We start from the raw sequence: 21,875 nt of genomic DNA, 5'->3' as shown, positions 1-21,875 counted from the left end.
TTTCTGCGCTGTCTAGCTCTCCTACGGTACCCCACTCCAAGATTACCCAGTATACGGTCACCTTTGACCTCCCTGTCTCGCCTCCGAGCTAGCTTGCTGCGTCCCACATTCCCTGACTACTTATTATCTCGTGCTTTTGATATCTTTTCTCCTTGTCCCCTCCCATGCCTTCTTCCCTCGCGTTCGTTTGTTCTCTTGTTTCGCCGTTGCACCTTTTTCGCACTACGTTACGTTATTTGCACTGCACCGACAGCACCACAACACGGGACGATGAATCTGAACGGACGTGGACTATCGAATGTGTTCGCATGTATTTGTGATCCCCATACATACGCACTGTAGTTTTTGGTTCGTTTCGTGATATCGTATCAATGTGTCTGTGTAGCAGGATGCTTCCATGCCCTAGTTTGTGCTCTGCGTGTCCTTCAAGACTTTCAAGCGGGAAAGCCAGGTGTAGAGGTTCCGGTCCGATCTTCCATGGGATCCTCGGCCATCGTTTTCAAACCACACCGTGACACTGCACGGCTCAGCGACTCTCCGATCGCGGTCGGTCACAGCATATGTATATACCTGCCAGATCGCGCCACGCTCAAGTTGCAATTTCTCCCCTTGCACGTTGACATCGGACTTGCGATTGACCGGTTGACCGCAACCAACGATGTCGACGCCGACGGTGGTCGCAAAAGTGTACATCGTCCGCCACGGCGAGACGGACTTCAATCGGCAGGGGATCGTGCAGGGCCAGATCGACACGCCGCTGAACGATGCGGGCGTCGAGCAGGCGCAGCTCGCCGCGCTTGCACTTCAGGATACGCCCTTTGACGTTGCATACAGCAGCGACTTACAGCGGGCGCGCAGGGTGAGTGGGTCTCACGTTTACATATGATCAATCGAGTACTGATGCTGAGTACCCTGTGTGTAGACTGCAGAGATCATCCTGGAGATGCATCCCGGGGTGAAGCTCGAGACAACACCGGCTCTCCGAGAACGAGTACGTCGCCGTCTTGCAATTGCCTCCATATACCGATCGTACTCATGGACTTGCTGGTAGTATATGGGCGATTGGCAGGGAGGAAGCATAGCCGGTCGCGGCGACCCGCCCGCGAACATCGAGCATATCTCCGACTTCACGGCACGCAGCATGAAGTGGTGGAACGAGTGCGTCCTGCGGCACGCCCAGCGCAAGGCTTCCGAGCTCCAGCATAAGGCCAAGGCCACACGCGCGCCGCACGCACAGAACGGCCACGCGAATGGGTCGGCGCGGCCGAACGGGGACGGCTTGCCTGAAACGGCGGCCGAAGCGGACTTGTACGAGTTTGAACCTGCGCACATCCTGGCGGTGTCGCATGGAGGCCTGATCGGGACGCTCGTCACGAACCTGGTCGGGAGCAGGAAGCTGCGGGCGGGCGAGGGCGTGGCCATTGGGCGGTGTTTCAATGCGTCAATTTCGGTGGTGGACCTGTATGAGGATGGGAAGGGGGTGCTGGTGAGCTATGCGGATACTACGCACTTGAACGTGGATCTGGTGCAGGAGAACGCAGACGTTGCACGAGGGTGAGTTAGATCTGGGAAATTGAGATATCTGGTCCATAGATGGAATTGGGGTATAGTTCATACATGCGAACGTCCGGACACCGTCATAACTATGTAGAGAGCAGGATAGAACAGGATAGAGCGAACAATGGTTCGGCATAGGCTGGTATCTCCAAGATCATTTACGGGTATGCGACCCCGGCTTCCTTCATGAGGTCTTCCACCTCAATGTCTAAGTGGGGATAGCATCAGTGTATGCGTTCAATTTTCCGACGCCGTAACCACATACGATCTTCCGTGTGCCTCATGCGCCAAGCATATGTGCAGGTCTCGCCTAAGAGATGTGATGAACAACGTAGCTCACAGCTCCGCGCAGCAGAAAGACGTACCAGGACCGAAGACGAAGTCCCCGCCAAGCTGGGAGATGTTACCCTGCTTTCCAACGTGTTGCGGGTTCTTCAGGGGTCCTTGCTACATCAAGGATTGTCCGTGAGCCAACCTTCGATCACGCGGGTGAGGCGATGCACGACGAACCCAGATACTCTTCATGACGTTCCCGATGTAGCTCCTGCCAAGGTAGCTGCGCTTCTCTTCTCCGGCAGGCGTGGTGTCCAGGTTTTGGGTCAAGCCAAAGGCGTTGTACAGCCCGCGCGAGGGATCGGCGTAAACGGGTCCCTTGAAGTCGGTTGTCTCTGTCCGATCGAAGCGGTAGAGCGATATAGCCTCGAAGGAATCTACGGAATAGCTCACCGCAGTAATTCTTGAGGAGCTTCCAGTCACCGCACCCTATTATCACGAGGCGAGCATTGGCCGCCTCAAGAGCGTCCTTGCGAACAGAGGCGAGCTGCATGACATATTGCTGTTGGTCCACACGGTTAGTAGCTACCAGACTCCCACAGGAAGTAGTGGTACTTGGCAGCTCTGTGCGAGGGAACGGGAGACGGTTAATTCATGTATCTTGGAGTTCGGTGGTGGGCGATTTTAGAACGCACCCCGCAAAAGAAGTGACCTTCGATAGCAGATTCAGGGAAACGAGGCGGAAAGCGGGTAAGCGTTCACAGCAAGCGCCACAAGGGAGTTACAGCCTCACGGATGAAGACGAGTATGGTTTTCTGGGCGTTGATGATGCTTCCAAAGGAGACTTCGTTCCCGGCGTCGTCGAAGACATTGAGCGCGGCAGCCTTGGCGATGAGCTCGGGCGACGGGAGGGCGGTGTGCTCGGTGGCCATGGTGGGAGCGACGCGATCGAGACGCGCTCGTCGCGTTCCGTCGGTGACGTCCATGGTGCTTACATAAGGCAAAGGCTGTTGGCGTCCTCGGTCTGGAAACAATATCATTTCTTTTACTTAGACTCTGACTGTTCTTAAGGGTGCGACAAGCTCCCGTTGCACTTCCACCGCCCGCTGCTCTTTCTTCTCCCCCCGCCATGTCGACCGTGACCGACCGAACGCCTCTCCTTGAAAACGGACACGGCGCGCAGCCACCGAAGCCTTTCTTCGCCCGTCTCGCGGACTCCCTCAGCGTCCAAGGCCAGCCGTCCTGGCTCGCGTCCTACAAGTTCTTCCTCTTTGGCTCCTATCTCAACATCCTCCTCGTCTTCGTCCCCCTCAGCTTCCTCTCTCACTTTCTCGACTGGGATGCTGCGCTCAGGTTCTCCTTCAGCTTCATTGCGATCATGCCCCTGGCTGCTGTACGTCACGTCAAGTGTGGTTCTGCTGTGCTGTTCACAGTTCTAACCCGACGCGTCCATGTCCGCAGCTGCTGGGTACCGCAACCGACCAGCTCTCCTTGAAGCTTGGTCAGACGCTCTCGGGACTGCTTAACGCGTCGTTCGGGAACGCGGTCGAGATTATTGTCGGCGTCGCCGCTCTTATGCAAGGTTCGCAGCGTCACAGATGAGTACTTGTCATAGCTCCTTGCTCACTCTGTCCCCAGGCCAGCTCCGTATTGTGCAAACTTCTGTGCGTGAACCTTCATGTGTCATTGTGCGGTGATGCTCATATGACACAGCTCCTTGGTTCGATTCTGTCCAACATCCTGCTCGTTCTGGGATGTTCGTTCCTCGCAGGTATGTGGCGCGCCACCGCTCCGTACTCTTGCGGGTCTGAACATCTGAAAACCAGGTGGCATCAAGTTCCCCGAGAGCAACTTCCAAGTAACTGCGGCGCAAGCGTGAGTGCCTCGCGCCCTAGCTCCCTGCACTGCCTGTATGCTAACGCTTTCCGATGGAACTTCTAGCTCAAGCTCGGTGCGTCTCTATGCATTGCTTCCGGGCTGGCCTCGGGGTTTGGCCACCCATGACGCGTGTATGGCTCATGCTTGCTGACACTCTTCGCAGCTCATGACCCTTGCATGCATAAGTACGTCGCACTGCCTTGAACCTCCGGCTTCACACCGGAAGCTGACTGTCGAACTATTCCCTCTGTATCGCCTTATCTCCCTATATGCGCGACCCTCGTGCGGCATTTCGTGGAATTGTGGTAACATCGTACAGCCTTGGTCATCCCTGCCGCATACCACAGCGCCAAGTCGCATTCCGGACTAGGAGGAGACGATGGCGTGGACACCGTCATTAACGGTACCATCAAGGCGGCCGTCGACGCCAAGATTGACCTCGGCCTTGACAACCTTGACGCAGACTCCATTCATGGCCTGAAGATCATCTCGCGCGGAACTGCCATCCTCTTGTTGCTTGTGTATATCGCCTACCTCGTCTTCCAGGTGCGTGCGGCTTGCGCCCATGTGGTTGAGAAGCCGTTCTAACTGCGCATGCAGCTCAAGACACACGCATTCCTATACACTGCTGAGGTGCAGGCCGAAGAGGAAGCCGAAGAGCCGAAGATGAACATCTTGGCTGCTGGCTCTGGGTATGCGCAGTGTTCGTATCCTTCCGGAGTAATAGCACTAAGCGTCCATACGTCATAGGCTGCTGCTGGCTACCGTCATAACGTCTTTCTGCGCGGACTATCGTAAGTATCTCCTCCGGGTCATCTATTAGCTATAACTGAACATCAACTTGTAGTCGTCGCGTCAATCGAGGAGACCGCGGACCGGTACTCAATTCCCAAGCCTTTCATCGGTCTGATCCTCCTACCGATCGTGGTCAGTATATGCTGTTCAACATGTTTGGGCTGTGTACCTTCGAGTATTGACACGATACTGTGTATACACAGGCGAACGCTGCTGAGCACGTCACCTCGGTGTGGATGGCGATGAAGAACAAGATGGAGCTCACTATTGGCATTTGCGTCGGTAGCTCAATCGTAAGTCTTCTTACGACCGGCCGGCTGTACGTGCCATGTGCTCAACGAACCTTTCTAGCAAATTGCTGCGTTTGTTGTACCATTGCTCGTTATCGTTGGCTGGATCACAGGCCATGATCTTACCCTATTCTTCGCTGACTTCGAGGTACGCGCACGCATCCTCTTTTCCTTGTGAGCAGTCTGACCAATTTGATCCGCACAGACCATCGTGCTCTTCGTGTCTGTGCTCCTTGTGAACTTCCTTATTCAGTACGTGTCTTAGCTTTGTCTAGCCCTATGTAGTATGCTGACGCAACGCATATAGGGACGGCAAGTCAAACTATATGGAGGGCCTTATGTTGATCACCCTCTACCTTGTCATCGCTCTAGCCTGTGCGTCTGACCTCATTGCAATCTGTTTCTTCCACGTGCTGACTCGTTGTCGACAGTCTGGGTATCGTAAGATCCCGTATACGCTGTTGACATGCGCCTGCACACCACGCTGCGACACCCATCACTCCCGCACGCGCAGCTACTCAATGACGTTACCCCCTGCTCTCAAATATATCCGACCGTCTTGCTCCATGTACGCGCTTAAGCGCATTCCCCACCCGAATCTCTCCTTCTGGACGCTCTTGTTCCTCGCTTCGTGCTCTACTAACCATTCTGTGCAATCCACATACTGTACGCACCCCGGGTGGCCAGAGAGGGGCGACGATCTGTGCTCGCCGGCCCCCTCCTTGCTGCTCGGCCTAGTTGGTCTCGGCATTCGCTTCTACCAGGTTTTTCTATTCAAGCGTCGAATACACGGTGTATTGTCGTCGATTGATCGCGTCTCAGTATCCAGTACGGAGTGCTCGTCCTATCGTATCCGCTTCCTGTGTTCGCTCGTATATGCATGCCGTGGTAGCCCATATCAATATCGAAGCGATCGAAGCGTACAACAGTACCATTCAAGACGGCGCCTGGACTAACCAAGTGCCCACCCAGTTAGAACACTAAATTGTACACGACATTGTGATATCACGACAGTCCGTCTCTATCCCTACCAAGAAGTCGAATGTACCCGGAAGTGAGTAGAAGCATGGAACCCAAGGGAAGAGGATGAATGAGGTGGAGAGAAAGAAAAATCAACGCTACATTGTTTGATGTTCGAATGCTCGCAGTCCTACAGTAAGAAACGTGCACGGTTATAGTCCATCTCCGTCATGCTTGCACAGTATAACAATCCCCACTCGCCCGCCCCCATCCAATCTAAGCTCGAAGCAATTTGGCGCGGACGCCGCCGTCTAGACGTCGTCCACGAGCATGTCAACATGTCTTCCACCAGCCAATACATCCATCCAACGAGACCTCCACCCCGAACACGAGACCTGACCATAATACACCTGTAGAAACACGAACACACTCCCATATTTCACCCGCCGCAGAACCGAGGAGCCAATGCTGAGAGACTAGTATGATGCATGATGCGAATGCGAGTGCCGGAAAAGATGCTGCATTTTGGGATGCGACAGCGGAAAGGGCGTGGCGGCGAACGAGACCGATCACAGGAGAGCGGAGACCTCTTTCGAGACGTCTCTGATGCGCGCTTCTGTGAACGTCGTGGGCAGTGTCGAGAGTACCTGCCGAGTGGTCGCCTGCTGCTCGGCGGAGAGCGGACATGACTGCTCCTTGGCGGCGAAGACCTGTCGCGTCACGGATAGGATCCGTCAGTCAGCGCGGAGGAGGGCGAAGAGCAGGCAAGCGGGACTCACGATGTCACCGAGGGCAACGAGGGCACGGTACGCCGCCTCAGCTTCTGTCTTCTCAGACTGCAGGATCTGCGTAGGGTGCGTCAACGAGTGGCCTCTGTCTGTTACGCAGACACATGTGCGCACCTCGAGTACCAGGCCGACCAGACGATCCCTGACGGCTGGTGTCAATTGTTCCTTGAGTCCGGAGCAAGACACGCTGCACATGCGGTGAGTGAATTGTCCACCGTCCAGAACCATAAGAGAAAGCAGCTTACTTGAAGAGTATAGTCGCTAATGACACGCGGAGAGAGTTGGTGAGAACGGGATACGGAGTGCCACCGAGGGTGTCGAGGACCTGTGCACGATACGGAAACGGAGACGATAGAAGATCAGCGAGAAAATTAATTGACATGGCGAAGCATGAGAAGCAAGACGCACCTCCTGCACCCACGCGCCGTCGCTCAACGTTGTCCCATCCTGGAACACGTTCGCGAGCGATCGGAAGAGGAAGAGAAGGTTCGTTTCACGTGACTTCGGGAGCGGTGTCGACCACGGCTCGTTCCAGCCGGCACCCTTGAAGAGAGCGGCGAAGAATCGCGCACGAAGTGGGGGATCGACGTATGCTGTGGGACAGAATGCAAGAACAAGACGACTCAAATCCATGACTGCAAACCAGAGGCAGCCATGTTAGTGACAAGGCTGATCATGACGAGAACATGACGCACGAGGGAAGAGTTGTGACTGGGGCCACCGCTCGAGGAGTTGAATAATAGCATCGATGTGGCTGCCGGTGAGCTTCTTGGAAGGAGGATCGAGCGGGTGCGATACGGCTTGCGTGAGGTAGGTGAACGTCTCCTCTATTGAGTTCAGCTCCTGCGGGTACATCGCAAGGTATCCGGTGGACTGTATGCGTGCACATGATGTCAGTACTGCCAAGCGGATGCAATAGGCCGAGGATCGCCACGTACAATCTCGTTACGCAGAGCTTGGTCAAACTGATACAGTTTGGCCTGCATGGCAGAAACATGTGCTTGACGGAACGACAGTGGTGTTTGCTGGATAACCGTCAGACACGCGGTCATCGTTTGCAAGCAGAGACGCGTACCACAGGAATTACATTTCCAAGCGTCGGTTTGGGTTGCGGCGGAGACGTCGCAGGCGAAGTGACGTTGTTTGAGTATCGCGACGCTCCGGTCCAAGGGTCGCCACCAGTTGTCACCGGCGGCGTAGCAGGTGGGGGTGGCGAGGTTGCTGGCGATGCGCGGTAACGAGATGCACCTTGACCCAATGTCAGTGTATATCAGCTGCAACACTAAGGATTTGTCTGACCTGTAAAAGGGTCTGAGAAGTCGGTGGTGGCTGCAGCTGGCGCAGGGGCAGCCTGATATCTTGAGGCACCTAGAAAACGACTTGTTCAATACAGTGTCCCAATACAAGAGACTGCACTACGGACCTGTGTAAGGGTCGGACATCTGAGCGCCGGTCCCGATTGTCGCACCGGCGGTGTTTTTCTCGATGAACCGCACCACTTCGTCCAGGTAGCTCAGAGGCAGGTCGTTGTTCTGGAGGAACCTCTGGGCAGCATTGTATGGATTCTCTGGTGTACGGAGTGAGTATTCATCAGTTTGTCCTACATGAGCAAGTCAGCTGACCGTTGGCATTGTAAGGGAGCTTCAGCGGCGGGACGCCTTCTTGCACGTCGACGTCAAAGACGTAGTCATACTCCCTGCCCTGGTACAACTGTTTCCTGCCGGAACCAACAGCATCCACGACATCGCCGATCTTCTGCCAGGTCCCTGAACCACTGTCCCACTGTGTCCGCCGATCTTTCTTTAGCCACCGACCTGTGCCTATGGCCTGAGGGGCGCGATGGCGTACCTGGTGTGCCTCTACGTTGTCATTGCGCTTGATCATCTTGACCTCACCAGGCTTCTTCCCTGAATACTCGTCAGCATGCGACGCTGCACCCACCTGCACCGTCTCGCCGGCGCACCTGGTTGTGACAACGCTTCTGGTCCTGGGAGATCGGATTTCTTGACGTCTCCAACCTGGTCCTTAGGGAGCGCTTGCGCGGCGACGGCATCATCGAAGGCCTTGAGCTCCTCGACGGATGCCCATCGCTCTTCCGCCGCACTGAAAACGCGAACAACCTTGTCACTGCATCCGGTGACAATGTCGCCGTTTGGCATCGTTGAGACGCTCCAGACCGAGACCGCTGGATGGACGATGGACTGGGCGCACTCGCCATCTATGACGGGCGCCGCGCATAATCAATCAATGCCACGGAAAAGGCTTGGAAGGGCAAATATGCTAACCTCGCCAGATGCGGACCGTACGGTCTTCGCTGGAAGATACGATGTCGCCGTTAGGGAGGACCGAGAGGCTGTAGACAAAGTTCGTGTGTCCTGAAAGCGTATAGACGCAGTCGCCTTCCATGGTCCAGATGCGGATTTCGCTACCGGAGACGGGTCTAGACCTTTCCCTGAGAGCCACAGCGGTGGGACGTACCTATCGTTTGAACACGATGCGAAGCCGATGTCGGTGATCAAGGCGAGCCCCCGTACTGCTTGCGTGTGACCCGGGTAGGTACGGACGTTCTTGTGCTGCTTCCACAGCTTAATGGTATTGTCCGCCGAGCCTGCGTCGTTCTTCCGTCAAGGTTACATAGGTGGGAAGTTAGGGGAGTTACTGACCTGTCAGGAACTGACCTCCGTCGATGGCCAGCACGGCCCATACGGCGAGCTGGTGGCCCACGAGATCGTAGAGTAGCTGGAAGTCCTTCCACACCTTTGCGGTACTTTGGGAGATGTCAACGGCTGCAGCACGCCACCGAAAGGGAGGACTCACTTGTCCCAAGAACCAGAGATGATGGTGCCATCTTCTGCAGTGTGCAGCGCGCATACGTTGTTCTTGTGGCCGAGGAGAGAGAAGCTGGGCTCTCCCTTCGGACATGGTAGTGCGTAGATGTTGATTACCGAGTCTTGACCTCCCGTAACGGCGTAGCCTAGGTTCCAGCTGAGCACGGCAGGAGGGCACATGGGAAAATGATTGGGCAGGAGCGATACTCACCTTGGGGTGCACCCGGGGCTGGTGGTAGGTACGCCACCGAGTTGACGTAGTTCTGGCTGGCTTTCAGAACAGACTCCTGCGAGAATGAGGTCCCTGCCGACCGAGACCATGCGATCGCCGTGGAATCGCGAGAGGCGGAAAGGATGAGATCGTTAGTCGGGGACGCGACGGCTTTGACCTAGGATTGGTGAGCATTGGAGTAAGTAGCGGTAGCGGGATTGGCGACGCACATCGTTGGCGTGCGCGGACAACGAGGCGGACAGTTTGTACGGCATGGCGGGGGCGGGTGGGTGTCGTGAACAGATCGTGAAGGAGCGAGAGAGAGTCCGGGCGTGGTTCGGAGCAACGGACTTGACACAGAGCGCGAAGAAGGAATTGAGGCGCAGCGAACCCAGCAAGCCTCGAACTTTCGATAACCGACCATGCTCAGCCCAAACTTGGGCGACGCGTCTCCCTCCCTGCGCCAATCGGCCTCATCCCGTCTCTAGAGTCAGTGTCAGTGTATCACTGTATGTATAGTCCCGCGATGCTCTGCTCGCCTCTGCCTCCCTCGCCTCCTCCTTCGCCATCCACGCGCGACCCCGTCCTCGACCGCGCGCACACCCGCAGCGGCGCGCAGCCACAGACACCAGAGGGAGATCTGCGCGTTCGCTCCTCGCTATATCCGGTCGCGTCAAGTGCTCACGACGCACGTCGCCTCACGCGGTCACCCAGATTCGCAGACGGTGATTAAATCCATGTATTCAGATCCATCGACAACAGTAATTAAAATGTACACCACACTAACGAGCCCCAGATACGTGGACAACCGCACCCAGGGAGATACGGAGGTGCATACTATGCCATTGCACCAGTTACTTCATCTCCTGCGAGTGCCTCACGATGCAGTTCGTCGACCGTGGGGCTGCGAGGCGCGACGACTTGCCAAATCATGAGGGGATAAAGAGCGGCCAGAGTCCCCGCCCGCAGTTTTGTACCCTCCTCCTTCAGGGCAGGGCGTTCCCACGCTCGAGGCGAAGATCCCCCGCCCGATCCAAGTATCCAAGTGGAGCTTCAATCTTGTAGATGCGACCCGACATTCCGGAAAACATCGCGATAACCAACGTTAACATCTCCGCCACTCGGATCCCTGCGCGTCCGCGTCCACTCTTGCGCCAGCATCTCTGCACCCACTTGCGCTGCTACCCGATAACCACGAGGCCAGCGCATGGGGGTCTCAGTATCCCATCATGCTCTTTGGCACAGTCTGATGTGACATCCCCACACTCGCACCAGTGTGCTCCACAACCCCATTCTCGACTCCGACTCGAGTGACGAGTCACCTCGTCCTGGTACCGTCTTTTTCCCTAACCCGACCGTCTCTCCACCAGGATGCGCACCAATCAGACGTCTAATGATGCACGCGACCACATGCAATCGAGGCCCCATTTCCTCAACCACGGTCCACGGTAACCGTCCCGACAAATCGATTTACTCCCACCACGGTCTGTCGGTGTCTCATAACTTACGACGCCCCATGCCCGGCAACTGAGCTTCGTTGACGCACACCTCCGTCCGCTCGATCGTCCTAACGAGCATGGTGCCTGGCCAGTGATCAACGTTCAACGCTAACAACCTGAAGGACTAAGTAATGTGCTCGATCACTAATCACGACCCTACACATCTGCATCCGCGAGAGGTGATAGTGCTGTGCTCCTCTACACCATTATATCACACGTACGTTGAGCGCATCGGCGGGCCTTTCTAGCACGCGTAATTACGGCCTTACGGCATCCGCGGGGGCCAAGGCTGGGCTGCTATTCAACTCTCCAACACTTATGTCGCCGTGCCTCACACAGACCAAGTCGACCCTCGTGGACACAGTGGAGCGGTCGCAACGCTTCCTGCCGACGCTGAATGCCAAGACGCCGGAACTTCATCAGCAATGGACCCCACTCGCAGCCTCGAACCGGCGGATGTATAGGCGTTTTTCGTGACTTCCTATCCACTCCACTCGCCATGAGACACACACCGTTCATATTGAAGACGAAGCAGGGCGCCTGCGCCTAGACTAACGCCTCCACCCCGCTAACCCCGGTATTCTCGACGTCTTGGGGACGTAATACAATACAGTATGTTCAGGATCATGACTGGGCGAGGAGCAGCTCGCTGCCCGCATGCGTACCGTAATTAGGCCCGTTCGCTTCCACCGTCTACTTTCCCTAAGAAATCGATTAGGTTGCGACACATGTCCATCCTCGAACGTTGCTCATGAACCAGAAGCCTCGCACGCCATACATGCAGCGCCCTAGTAGCCTGAGACTAACAGAGCTAGACCCCTGGCGAGACGGTGGCGAGCCTCTCAACACAGCCGCCAGCTCCACTCGCGCACTTAGTACGGCGTAATCAAGGGACTTCCTCGCATACTCAACAGAGGTGAATACGCACAATGAGGGTACGTCTCCTGCTAGTGCACTGCGCTAATAACTAGCGGGTACCGACAGTTTCGGTGGGAGGATATCGATGCTTTCTCAGGTCAAGGCACAGCGGGCCATCCCGGGGCATTCACATCTCCGGTATCCTCTCCCTATTGGCCTGCCGTACTTCGACTCATGTGCACCTGTGCCTGTAGGCACCATAGGCCCAGGCTACCGTGGCCTTAAGGGTCGCGACCCGGCGGGTTGATGGAACGGTGCGGATCATCACGCTGACAAGATAATGGTCTGAAGTAGAGTACCGTGTAAATACATCAATCGGTATAAGAAGTACAACGCAGAGCGAAAAGAGCACAATCGACAGCAGACAGCAAGCTCGAGCAAGAAAGATTCCCAGTCCAGAACTGCATCAGGGCAACAGGAAACCAGTCCGAAGAAGCGACGACAAAGTTATGCGCAAGATCGATTCGCCATCTTGAGCACCGCAGTGAGGAGAGACGCAGTCTCAGGTTTAGTCTCCGAGGTCGACAGGTGGTCCAAGGGACATCTTGACCTTCTTTGCCTTCACAGGACGCTCTTCCGAATGGTTGCCCTTCCGCTTGAGTGCTTCGGTGCGAACCTCCGAAACTAGGACCTGTGTCTCCTCCTGTGTCTGAGAGCATAACGGTAAGATCTGGGTCCTCTCTAGGTCGGGGTCGGTAACGTTCTTGTCCGGACCAGTGGGAAGGATATCCGCTGTGTTCCTACCAAATCCAATATGGTCAGTAAGGCACGAGTAGCAGTGAGAGGTCACTACTCTGCAGCCGCTTGATGGGCATCGTTCCTCTTCCTGCGGCTCTTCCGCTCAGGTTTCTAGGAATGCGCCCAGTCAGTACATAGCATCCATACGTAGGACGCAACTAACCAGATCAGACAGTGCTAGCAGTCTCTTCTCGATTTCTGGATCAGGGTTGAAGTAGTCCTTGTACGCATCCTCGTTCTTGATTGCTTGAACGAAGACATAGACAGGCTTCTGCAGGTTTTTGCGGCGCTGTGAGGCCTTTGTCTTGGCATTGGCTCTACCTCCCTTGCCCCTGCGCTTGGATGACAGAGACGTCGTCTCCATGAAGCCTGAGTCGTCGGCTTCTCTAACCTCCTGCGCAATGAACCCTGCGTGCCCGTTTCGGTACTGTTAGCAGCTAGAGCTCAACCAGTAAGACTGACCTTCCGCTTCGAGTCGCTTGAAGACTTGACCAGCAACAATTGTGTCGCACCCTATAGGACGCGATCGGGTTAGGGACGAGCAAACGTGCGTGTGCAACTGACTAACCAATCAACTTGGAGAATGCCGACAAGCCATCAGGCCCATGAGTCTCGAAAACTTTGATGCCTCGCCTGCGTATCGCGTGAGCAAGGCGACGATCCCTCGGTATCAATAGAAGGATCACCTTTGAATGGCGAGGGTCTTGAACCTCGCGATCATACGTGGATACAAATCGTGTACCACGATAAGATCCCAATTCCGGTCAGCCTTGACCCGACAATCAAAGCAGACAAACTTGTCTGGAATTCGAGGGTCTTGAGTGCAGTGGTAGCCCATGCACCTAGGGAGGGTTCGAATGGTCAGGTCAATAGGTTCCTTGATCAATGTCCGCTGGTAGAGTACCACAAATGAAACCATCTTTGACAGCCGCCGTCGCAAACACACATGTCACAATCCTCGACCTAGACCTTATCGTGAGACTGGAGAAGCATTGAACAGGATGCGCCTTACCTGAACCCCGCATTCGCAGTCTGGCTTCGCATTGTCCCCATCTTGGTCCATAGGCGTGTCCTCTGCTGCGTGTAAGTTCGCCCCAGAGAACGACTCGATGGGGTCTTCGGCGCTCGAGTACTCGGGCACCTGTTGCGTTTCCATATCTAACAAATGAGGAAAATTGGTGTCATGACGTACTGGCGATACGACAGCGCCTACCGAGCATCATGTTATCGTCTGCCTCAACCGATACATCTGCCATCGCTATATTCTTCATCTCTTGGGACTCAGCGGTCTCTGGGTCATTTGAAGACGACGATAAAGACACAGGAGTATCTGAGGGAGGCAAGGGAGGCGTGGTCCCAATGGTATTGCGTCGCGTGTTACCTCTCGGTCCCGGCGTTGGCGTTGGCGATCGAGCAGGCGAAGTCGGAGCAGATGTCAACGGTGAGGGTAAAACTTGAGTTTCTTCAAGCTCCTGCGTGGGGGAAACTTCGTGCCCTGGGCGAGTGCTCTTGGCCTACTTCTGCCGTTAGAGCAGCTTTGATGGAGAAGCGACATGAAGACTCACAAGCTGACCGATGCATGCAGGCACTCTTTCGGGCCTGCCCGCATAGTGTGCTTGTGTGTAATCGCCTGATGGGTTGCATCGTTCCTCGAGAGGTATGGGTATGACCTTCCCATCTTCACTCCGCATGCCGATGGGAACGACTTGTTCGAGGGTAAGGTTCTGTACCTTGAGCACTGCAAAAGAATGCTGAGGGTGAGCATGCACAATGTCATGCTTGAATGCTCGAGGACGACCTACCAGTATTATCCATATCAAGTTCCGTTTGGGATTTCTCGCAGAGCATGCCGTCGTCTCCATCCCATACTACTCGGCGCTCCGCTGCATCCTGGCGTTGCGCCTCCACCTGCTGAGCGCGCTGAGCAGCTTCTTCCGAAGGGGTTAGAGGGGGCGCCGCGAACATGGAACGATCGGTGGTTCCCAGGAACGGCGCGTTGTTGTCTTCGCCGGAGGGCAAATAACCGGAAACCGACGTGACCTTGACGTCGACGCCGTGGTAACCTGTATGCACGAAGCCAACGCTGCAACGTTCGGGCAGCTCCCCTTGGTTATGAGTCGTCATGAACCATTTGTCCTTGTTCGTGTCGCCAGCGCGGAAATGTGGAGGCTCGTAGTCGTCGGGGGTGTTGTCATAATAGAAGAGTTTGAAGGTCGCGAAGCGTCGTTCTAGAAAGCGCTGATGAACTAGCGGGGAGAGTATAGCGATTTATCTACCCACTTGGGAGCGCGTCCATCTGGGTTGTGGCTTGTATGAGGTTCTTGATGAGAGTCTAGACGCAATAAGTCCCAGCCGGCTATAACTGGAGCTTCTCCCACTAACCTTCAAACTCCGTTTGACTTCTCCCAGAGTCGGGACCTTTCCCCTCTTCGTCGCTTCAGCAACAGGGTCCTGGGCCTTCCTCAGACCGGAACCGGAAAGAGACAGATTGGACATCTCGTCTCCCAAAGTCATAACAGGGACCACCTCCGTCGCGCCAGGAACCTTGCAATACTGTCTAGCAGTGATATGATCGTTCAATGGCGGGATCGGGTGGAGAGACTTACACTGAAGTTGAAAGTGTACGCCTCGATTATACTACCACGACTTGTGAGCGAGCGTTCCGCAGTTGGAAACACACGCACGTACTTGTTCGGGTCTTGATCATCCTAGTACATTCACCGCATTGAGACACGCATTAAGCAGACGGCAATATGGACTCACAAGGTATATGGCGAAAATGAAGCTACGCAGGTACTGCTTCGACAAGGCATCGAATATCCCATTTTCCTACGTCCAAACATTATACGAGCTTCCGTAGAGAGTCATGCGACGACTCACAAGGTAATCCAGCAATTTGTCCGCCTCCTCCGTGAACCCACGAGTGACGGTCATGATCTTGAAGCCACTGACGTTCTTGCGGACATCAGAAGAAGAGCTAAGTGAGCTATCTGATCGAGACGGCTGCGAAGATAGCGATTCCGGGCTAGCTGAAGTGAGGTAACCTGGGTGTATGCGGGCTGGTTTGCATTTCTGAGCGCATATAGTCAAGGATGCGATTTACTTTCGGAAAAGTTGTCGGAAGGCAATAAGTTCCTATTTGTGCCATTGAGCACATATCTACAGTGAGAAACATTCAATCGTACCTGAGATATGTGATGCAGCCCAGACCCGCTCGCAGGAGCGTTTGTATTGATTGCAGGCTCTGCTGAGAAGTAATGACAGCCTATTCAATTGCCGGGATCTCTTGAGTATATCGTCGATGCCCTTGGAAAACAATCAAATCATGCCTGGTTTTGTTCCGTTCGAAGTGCCTGAGCTTGCATGGCGAAAGCCTCGACGGCGCGAAAGTAGGACAAGGGTGGAGGTAGGGGAAGAAGGGGCGATCAAGCGGAGATCGAAACGCGTCGCGTTCATGACGCGTTCCGCTCACATGCTCGCGGGGCGCTAATCGGCGCTTCGTTGCCTACCGTCATGGCCATCTTCGGTCTCTGGGTATGTTGCTCTGATCTCTCGGTGCGACCCGATCTCGGAATAACATGAGTTATCTAGGTTATAAACAAAGCTGGTGGTCTCGTTTATGAACGCAGTTTTGGAGGCACGCAGCTCATATATACAGCTCGAGCATCTTGGATGCTGACGCGTTCCAACAGATGGACTTCCGCATCTAACCTCTAACGAATATCTGGTGCTGGCCGGAACGCTGCACGGTATACACGCTATTACCAGTCGTCTCTCCCCGACGGGATCGAGCTCGGGTGCTCACGTCATATCTGGGGAGACATTCAAGATGAACATCCTCCTGACCGCGACAGGTACGCTTCCGCTTCTGGACCGCTAGCTCTTTCTCACCAGTCCCCACAGGGACCAAGTTTGTCTTGTTGACGTCGCTCGTCGAGCCCACGGCGGACTCTGTTCTTCAGAAGGTGTACGAGATCTACGCCGACGCGGTTATGAAGAATCCATTCCATACACCCGAGATGCCGATTCGCAGTGAAGGATTCGACACTCGGATAGGTGCACTTCTGGGCTGACGGCCTTTTCCTTTACTCGAGACTTTGTTTTCGATTCGTTGTTGTTGTCATATTTATTCGCAGCTGGTACGGTGCTGGAGAGTTGCTGTGCGTCTGCGGCACCTATGCGCCCAATAAGGCAAGTATCATTGACAGGCTTCTTTCGAAGCGTATCTGGGCTGCCGCCACAAACGCGACGCGTCCGAGGCAACTCGGCGCTGGAAAACGACTCTGAACTCGACCACCATCTCTTCCACCACGTTAAACACCGTCGTCGTCGTCAGAACGCGCCATCATGCCGAAGAAAGCAGCAAACGCATCCCGTAAGTCCCTCTGATGATATGCCACTGGACGCCGGCAGGTCTGAGCGGGTGTATGCACTCCATGTAGGTCAACCTCAGGCGGCCATCCCAGCTCACATGAGGTCGCATCTTTCCCGAGCTCCCTCATTGACACGCATGTCACACAAGCCAGACCCAGACGACGACGGCACAGTCTTTGGTGAGGACGACGATGACGCTGAAGACGACGGAGAAGATGACAAGCGAGTGCAGCATTCGCACGTATCGGATTATGCTGACCGACGTATATATGCAGCATGGCGGAGATGTTCACCATGTTACAAGAGCTCCAAAGTGAGTTCATCGTCATGCTCGTATGCTTTCAGCTCATAAATGCCCTGGCAGAACGCAAGGCCAGCAAGTCGTCCGCACGTTCTGCAGCATTTCAGAGTGACAAGGCTGCCCTGTTTGCTGCGGCACGTAAGCGTGCGGAGGGAGCTGTTCGCAATGGCACCATGTCCATGTCAGTGTGTCGCGTATTGGACGTCTGTGCGTCGCTGAATAACTGTATCAGTGAGAAGGCCCGCGCTACTGTAGCGGAGCTGAGAGCACAGGAAGTTCCCCATGAGGCAACACTCAGCAAGCTCCAAGCGCTATGGCAAAGCCACGACGTATGTTCATGCCGTGAACCACCCTGAGAGAGGTATTTAACTCGTTGCGGTCGCAGGAAACTCTTCAGGGGCTCTTCGGACACCTCACTGGAGTAATAGAAGACTTGTCTCATCGTCGTGCCGCACAGATCAACGAATCGAGCTCTATGCGTGAGTCTTCTATGGATATATGCGTATGTATTGATCAGTTGATGCTGTTGAAGTGGAGTCCCAGCCAGCAGCGCGCGAGAAGTCACGCAAAAAGCTATGCGCCTTTGCTCATTCCCGTATCTCAGAGAATATGGAGAGCCAGAAGGTATGTTTCCTCACTAGTCATGCATGACACACTGTCCTGACCTTCCGCTTGCTAGGTTGCTGCGGACGCATCCGCCTTGATGAAGCACTACAAGGCATTGCTTCTCTCCTAGTGACACCCCTAGCAATGCTTCTGAAGCTGATTGTGACGTCCACTATTATTCTCTACTGCTTAATAACAAATATGCTTTCTTGTGCTCTCCCACTATCCATCCGCGCGGACGTTTCATGGTTTCGCAACGAGCTGTACTTATAAGCCGCGCCACAGAAACTCAGCTCGTAAAGTGTCGGTAGTGTGGCGAAGTCCGCATTCGAACACCAAAGACTACGTGTGCTCGTTTCCTTCCAGCCTTCTTTTGCGATGCGTCACCGTTCGCCACAGTGCTCGGGCATCGCGTGGGGTAGCTCGACAATTATAATGTCTACTGAAGGTCGAGTAGCTCGGCGTTCGTACTCCGGGACCACTACTTCGCATGGTCATCAGGCTGACGGACTATGCTGACCATGCGAACTTGAACCGCACCTCGTCCCTTCTCGACTGGTCAACCGTGATTTCTCTATTTTTTCACTGCCTTCGGCCGACTAGAGTACTCGGAGTACAGAGTGGATGAGACACATTCAACCGTGACATTCATATTAATTCGGCCGAGGACGCTATGCGTGCTCTGCGGCTCGACGCCGCCCCCGCTCGACCACTCTAGCTAGGGTGGCGGATATAAGGCATTCATGGTCAAGTCCAAAGGTCACCCACAAGCCCCTCACAGACACCCTGATCACGACTCGAAACACCATGGCCCAGGTACAGCCTCCCGAAAGCGTCCCTAAACTTTTCCAACCGGTCCGCGTGGGTGAGATAGAGCTCGCTCACCATGTGGTCTTTGCCCCTTGCACTCGATTGCGCGCGACCAAGGATAATGTACACACCAGTCTCGGTGTCACGTACTACGAGCAGCGTGCATCGGTTCCCGGTACGCTGCTCATCAGCGAGGCTGCTCTCATGGAGCCACAGCTGCCACATGCCCCTGGCATCTTCACTGAGGAGCAGATCGCTGGATGGGAGAAGGTATGAACATCGTGCACAGTACTGGGTGAGTTCGTGCTGACAACCGATGTTCCAGATTGTGGACGCCGTCCATGCTAAGGGGTCGTACATATACGTCCAGCTCTGGGATGGAGGACGGGCGATACCCCGGGCCAAAGAGGCTGGCCTTACGCTGTACAGTGCGTCACCCATCCCTGTCAAGGGCCAAGAAGATGCCCCAGTGCACGAGATGACAATAGACGGTAAGCTTCATCGATAGACTCTCGTTGACGAGCACACTACTTACTGTCATGGTGTGCAGACATCAAACGCTGCATTGCGCTCTTCACCAAGTCGGCCAGTGATGCAGTCGAACGCGCCGGGTTCGACGGGGTTGAGCTGCATGGCGCGAACGGATACCTCATCGACCAGTTCATACAGGACTTGTCGAATCATCGCACAGACGAGTACGGCGGCTCCATCGAGAACCGTGCCAGGTTCCCGCTCGAACTGGTCAAGTCCGTCAGCAAGGCTATCGGCATCAAGAAGACAGCCTTACGGTTGAGCCCTTGGGCGACTGGTAACGGTGAGCGTACTTCCATCACGCAGCCAGAACGGGTGATCTGATCTTTCCTCGTACAGACATGGGCATGGAGGACCCCCGCCCCACCTTCTCGTACTTGGTCAAGCGTCTGGCGGAGGACTTCCCCGAGCTGGCATACCTGCATGTCATCGAACCGGGCGTCAGTAACTACTGGAATATTCCAATTGGACCGGGGAATGTGAGTCTTCGCTGTTCGAGCGCGGCTTATTGAGGAGCAGCACTGACGCACCAATCAGTCAAACGACTTCATCCGCGATATATGGCTCCCGCGTACCCTGATCTCCGCTGGAAGGTACTACCGCAAGGAAGCTCTCGAGAGGGCCGAGCAGACCGGAGAGCTCATCGCATTCGGCCGTCTGTTCATCAGCAACGTGAGTCTAACAGACCGGGTGATGATTGACAGATATAGGCTGATGAAAGCACACATACTTACAGCCCGATCTGCCTCTCCGCCTTCGCAAGAACTTGCATCTGGAGAAATGGGACCACGATACGTACTACACTCCGGAGGATCCCCACGGATTCATAGACTATCCGTTTGCGGATGATAATACACCACTGGCAGACGAGGAGTAGAGCGCAGTGCACCATTGCAGTGCTCTGGCATGCAAGGGCAGATTCAACTCGGCCCTTTGTATAACGGTATCCAATACAAATACATTCGCTCACGCTCCAATCAGTACCATAGTCTTCGTTCGACTATGGAGGAGACTACTGAAATGACATCAGCGCTATCCAAACTCTGCTGGTATGATGCTTACCAACTCATCCTCCGAGCGTGCCACCCTGATGTCCTCACCCTCCCCTTGTGACGATTCGTGAGGCTTGAGGTTGAGGTACTCAGACATGAAGACACGAAGAATGAGATTCCATCTTCGCATGGTAGGAATATCAAGCGCAGATGCATCATCCTAATTGTCGTGATCAGACAGTAGTAATGTCAGTGTTTCGGGACTGGTTCCCACCTTCAATGTGTGCCAAACCCGCGGGAATGGACTAGCTATGACGTGCAACACGTCCACTCCAAGCCGCAAAAAAGGTATATGGTCGTCCTCGATTCCACCGAAGTTGTACTGAGGTCCGTCGCGCGGGACGAAAAAGGGGGTGAATTGCTCTTCCGTCTTGACCCCATCTTTTCCATAGTCGAAGGCTCCGCTATCCGCAAGCCGTTTCTCGGCGGAAGCAATCTTGTCGAACAGCCAAGCGGTGTCGACGAAGGAGGAGCGGATTTGTGGGTGAGGGGCACCCAGGAGATCCAACAGGATGAGATGTTCTATGGTCCCGAGTTCGGTTTCAGATGCAGGAAGAAGTCTACGCTTCTCGTGTGGCTGGATATACGTCGTGGACCACTTCTGTGCGAGATGCCTACAATTGTAAGATACGCCTGATGTCGGGCCGCAGAGACTCACCTTGCACCATATATTGAATCTGTAGCCGTCCAATCCTTGAACGCTTCCTCTCCGTCGAAGAACACCAACTGCAGGGTGGTCTCGGCGAGATCCTCGTCATCCTCCTCTCCCTCCTCTAGACGAGCTTGCCTCTCATTTAGCAGAGGGTCAAGCGCTTCCGCGAGATCCAGCATGAACGCGCATGGAGCAGCAGAGTCTGTCGCGCCGAGGAACTACTACCGGACACGTCAGCATGCACACCTGGGTATTGGACGCGTTCGACATGCCTGGTTCTGCGGGTATGTAGCAAAGAACTTGCTATCGAAGTGTGCAGAGAGAACAACGCGTCTGGAAGCCTTTGGGTCCTTCGTTGCGATGATGTTCGTGAAACGCCTGATGCCATAAGGTGTAGTGTCGTTGAAAGTGTCTTCTTCAACGTGCCAGTTCAGCTTTTTCATGGCGTTCGCAATGTAGTCCTTGACCATCGTGTTATTTTCCGTATCAGGAGGCCTAGGTATGAGGATTTTCGACAGGTGTGAATTAGGATTGTGGGGGTCCACGTTGCGGACGGGGTCAGGAGAAGCGACTAATGAAGCAATAGCTTTAGATGACAGCGGGGTGAAGTCGCGGGGACCAAGCTTGTAGCCATCGCAAGTAAGAGAAAACACAACCAGGCCAAGCAAGCTGAAGCTCCAGATACGAGAAAAGCGCCATAGTGAAGGCCGTCCAGGTCCAGCGCAGGACATCGTGGTGGGACGGGAGAGCGCAACGGGCGCTTCGTCGGACAACTCACACGTTACAGCTCGAGAAGCGGTTGCGCTCCGAAGTA

At 54.8% G+C, this 21,875-nt stretch overlaps 9 protein-coding genes across 9 annotated transcripts; 5 read left to right on the top strand and 4 right to left on the bottom strand.

Moving 5' to 3' along the window:
• Positions 1-517: 517 nt before the first annotated feature.
• On the top strand, positions 518-1,736 carry L226DRAFT_479184 (phosphoglycerate mutase-like protein). The gene is made up of 3 exons (XM_067676834.1): positions 518-859; positions 923-991; positions 1,052-1,736. Exons 1-3 carry the CDS (start codon positions 659-661, stop codon positions 1,556-1,558), a joined length of 777 nt encoding a protein of 258 aa, XP_067540988.1. The 5' UTR covers positions 518-658; the 3' UTR covers positions 1,559-1,736.
• On the bottom strand, positions 1,557-2,766 carry L226DRAFT_550438 (uncharacterized protein). The gene is made up of 8 exons (XM_067682752.1): positions 2,624-2,766; positions 2,526-2,542; positions 2,446-2,454; positions 2,284-2,392; positions 2,068-2,225; positions 1,923-2,004; positions 1,823-1,867; positions 1,557-1,765 (listed from the first exon to the last, which is right to left on the bottom strand). Exons 1-8 carry the CDS (start codon positions 2,760-2,762, stop codon positions 1,716-1,718), a joined length of 609 nt encoding a protein of 202 aa, XP_067540987.1. The 5' UTR covers positions 2,763-2,766; the 3' UTR covers positions 1,557-1,715.
• Positions 2,767-2,886: 120 nt separating this feature from the next.
• On the top strand, positions 2,887-5,716 carry L226DRAFT_530576 (calcium/proton exchanger). The gene is made up of 16 exons (XM_067679893.1): positions 2,887-3,223; positions 3,292-3,412; positions 3,469-3,494; positions 3,544-3,601; positions 3,657-3,705; positions 3,772-3,781; positions 3,872-3,893; positions 4,028-4,254; positions 4,309-4,400; positions 4,459-4,502; positions 4,556-4,635; positions 4,707-4,796; positions 4,855-4,941; positions 4,999-5,045; positions 5,101-5,168; positions 5,225-5,716. The coding sequence occupies exons 1-16, from the start codon at positions 2,960-2,962 to the stop codon at positions 5,236-5,238; spliced, it is 1,299 nt and encodes a 432-aa protein (XP_067540986.1). The 5' UTR covers positions 2,887-2,959; the 3' UTR covers positions 5,239-5,716.
• Positions 5,717-6,322: 606 nt separating this feature from the next.
• On the bottom strand, positions 6,323-9,855 carry L226DRAFT_454625 (phospholipase A-2-activating protein; the record flags this gene model as incomplete). Its single annotated transcript, XM_067675187.1, has 19 exons — positions 6,323-6,463; positions 6,533-6,598; positions 6,656-6,728; positions 6,787-6,866; positions 6,950-7,176; positions 7,237-7,414; positions 7,480-7,566; positions 7,617-7,789; positions 7,841-7,909; positions 7,965-8,108; positions 8,164-8,323; positions 8,390-8,448; positions 8,505-8,759; positions 8,827-8,966; positions 9,020-9,149; positions 9,205-9,308; positions 9,359-9,515; positions 9,581-9,758; positions 9,811-9,855. The coding sequence occupies 19 exons, from the start codon at positions 9,853-9,855 to the stop codon at positions 6,323-6,325; spliced, it is 2,466 nt and encodes an 821-aa protein (XP_067540985.1).
• A 2,607-nt stretch (positions 9,856-12,462) lies between these two features.
• On the bottom strand, positions 12,463-16,124 carry L226DRAFT_550435 (HORMA-domain-containing protein). The gene is made up of 19 exons (XM_067682751.1): positions 16,065-16,124; positions 15,921-16,000; positions 15,839-15,870; positions 15,616-15,779; positions 15,499-15,564; positions 15,424-15,443; positions 15,342-15,372; positions 15,118-15,288; positions 15,016-15,067; positions 14,538-14,963; positions 14,301-14,473; positions 13,949-14,249; positions 13,748-13,893; positions 13,640-13,698; positions 13,422-13,577; positions 13,304-13,368; positions 13,198-13,248; positions 12,899-13,143; positions 12,463-12,592 (listed from the first exon to the last, which is right to left on the bottom strand). Exons 1-19 carry the CDS (start codon positions 16,098-16,100, stop codon positions 12,506-12,508), a joined length of 2,361 nt encoding a protein of 786 aa, XP_067540984.1. The 5' UTR covers positions 16,101-16,124; the 3' UTR covers positions 12,463-12,505.
• A 124-nt stretch (positions 16,125-16,248) lies between these two features.
• L226DRAFT_543007 (Sybindin-like protein) lies at positions 16,249-16,808 on the top strand (the record flags this gene model as incomplete). Its single annotated transcript, XM_067682166.1, has 4 exons — positions 16,249-16,269; positions 16,327-16,372; positions 16,428-16,589; positions 16,639-16,808. The coding sequence occupies 4 exons, from the start codon at positions 16,249-16,251 to the stop codon at positions 16,806-16,808; spliced, it is 399 nt and encodes a 132-aa protein (XP_067540983.1).
• A 577-nt stretch (positions 16,809-17,385) lies between these two features.
• L226DRAFT_566906 (uncharacterized protein) lies at positions 17,386-18,146 on the top strand (the record flags this gene model as incomplete). Its single annotated transcript, XM_067683956.1, has 6 exons — positions 17,386-17,422; positions 17,474-17,591; positions 17,643-17,739; positions 17,796-17,889; positions 17,943-18,034; positions 18,090-18,146. The coding sequence occupies 6 exons, from the start codon at positions 17,386-17,388 to the stop codon at positions 18,144-18,146; spliced, it is 495 nt and encodes a 164-aa protein (XP_067540982.1).
• A 517-nt stretch (positions 18,147-18,663) lies between these two features.
• On the top strand, positions 18,664-20,373 carry L226DRAFT_530573 (NADH:flavin oxidoreductase/NADH oxidase). Its single transcript, XM_067679892.1, has 6 exons — positions 18,664-19,096; positions 19,152-19,317; positions 19,377-19,640; positions 19,697-19,836; positions 19,895-20,029; positions 20,094-20,373. The coding sequence occupies exons 1-6, from the start codon at positions 18,824-18,826 to the stop codon at positions 20,232-20,234; spliced, it is 1,119 nt and encodes a 372-aa protein (XP_067540981.1). The 5' UTR covers positions 18,664-18,823; the 3' UTR covers positions 20,235-20,373.
• Positions 19,967-21,840, bottom strand: L226DRAFT_200042 (uncharacterized protein). The gene is made up of 6 exons (XM_067672813.1): positions 21,334-21,840; positions 21,068-21,279; positions 20,624-21,023; positions 20,420-20,569; positions 20,092-20,372; positions 19,967-20,035 (listed from the first exon to the last, which is right to left on the bottom strand). Exons 1-5 carry the CDS (start codon positions 21,790-21,792, stop codon positions 20,370-20,372), a joined length of 1,224 nt encoding a protein of 407 aa, XP_067540980.1. The 5' UTR covers positions 21,793-21,840; the 3' UTR covers positions 19,967-20,035; positions 20,092-20,369.
• Between the last annotated feature and the right edge of the window lie 35 nt (positions 21,841-21,875).

Source organism: Lentinus tigrinus, assembly GCF_003813185.1.
Source record: "Lentinus tigrinus ALCF2SS1-7 unplaced genomic scaffold L226scaffold_3, whole genome shotgun sequence".
Lineage (NCBI taxonomy): Eukaryota > Fungi > Basidiomycota > Agaricomycetes > Polyporales > Polyporaceae > Lentinus > Lentinus tigrinus.
The sequence above is the reverse complement of the archived record's forward strand: the minus strand, read 5'-3'. Positions and strand labels throughout refer to the sequence as shown.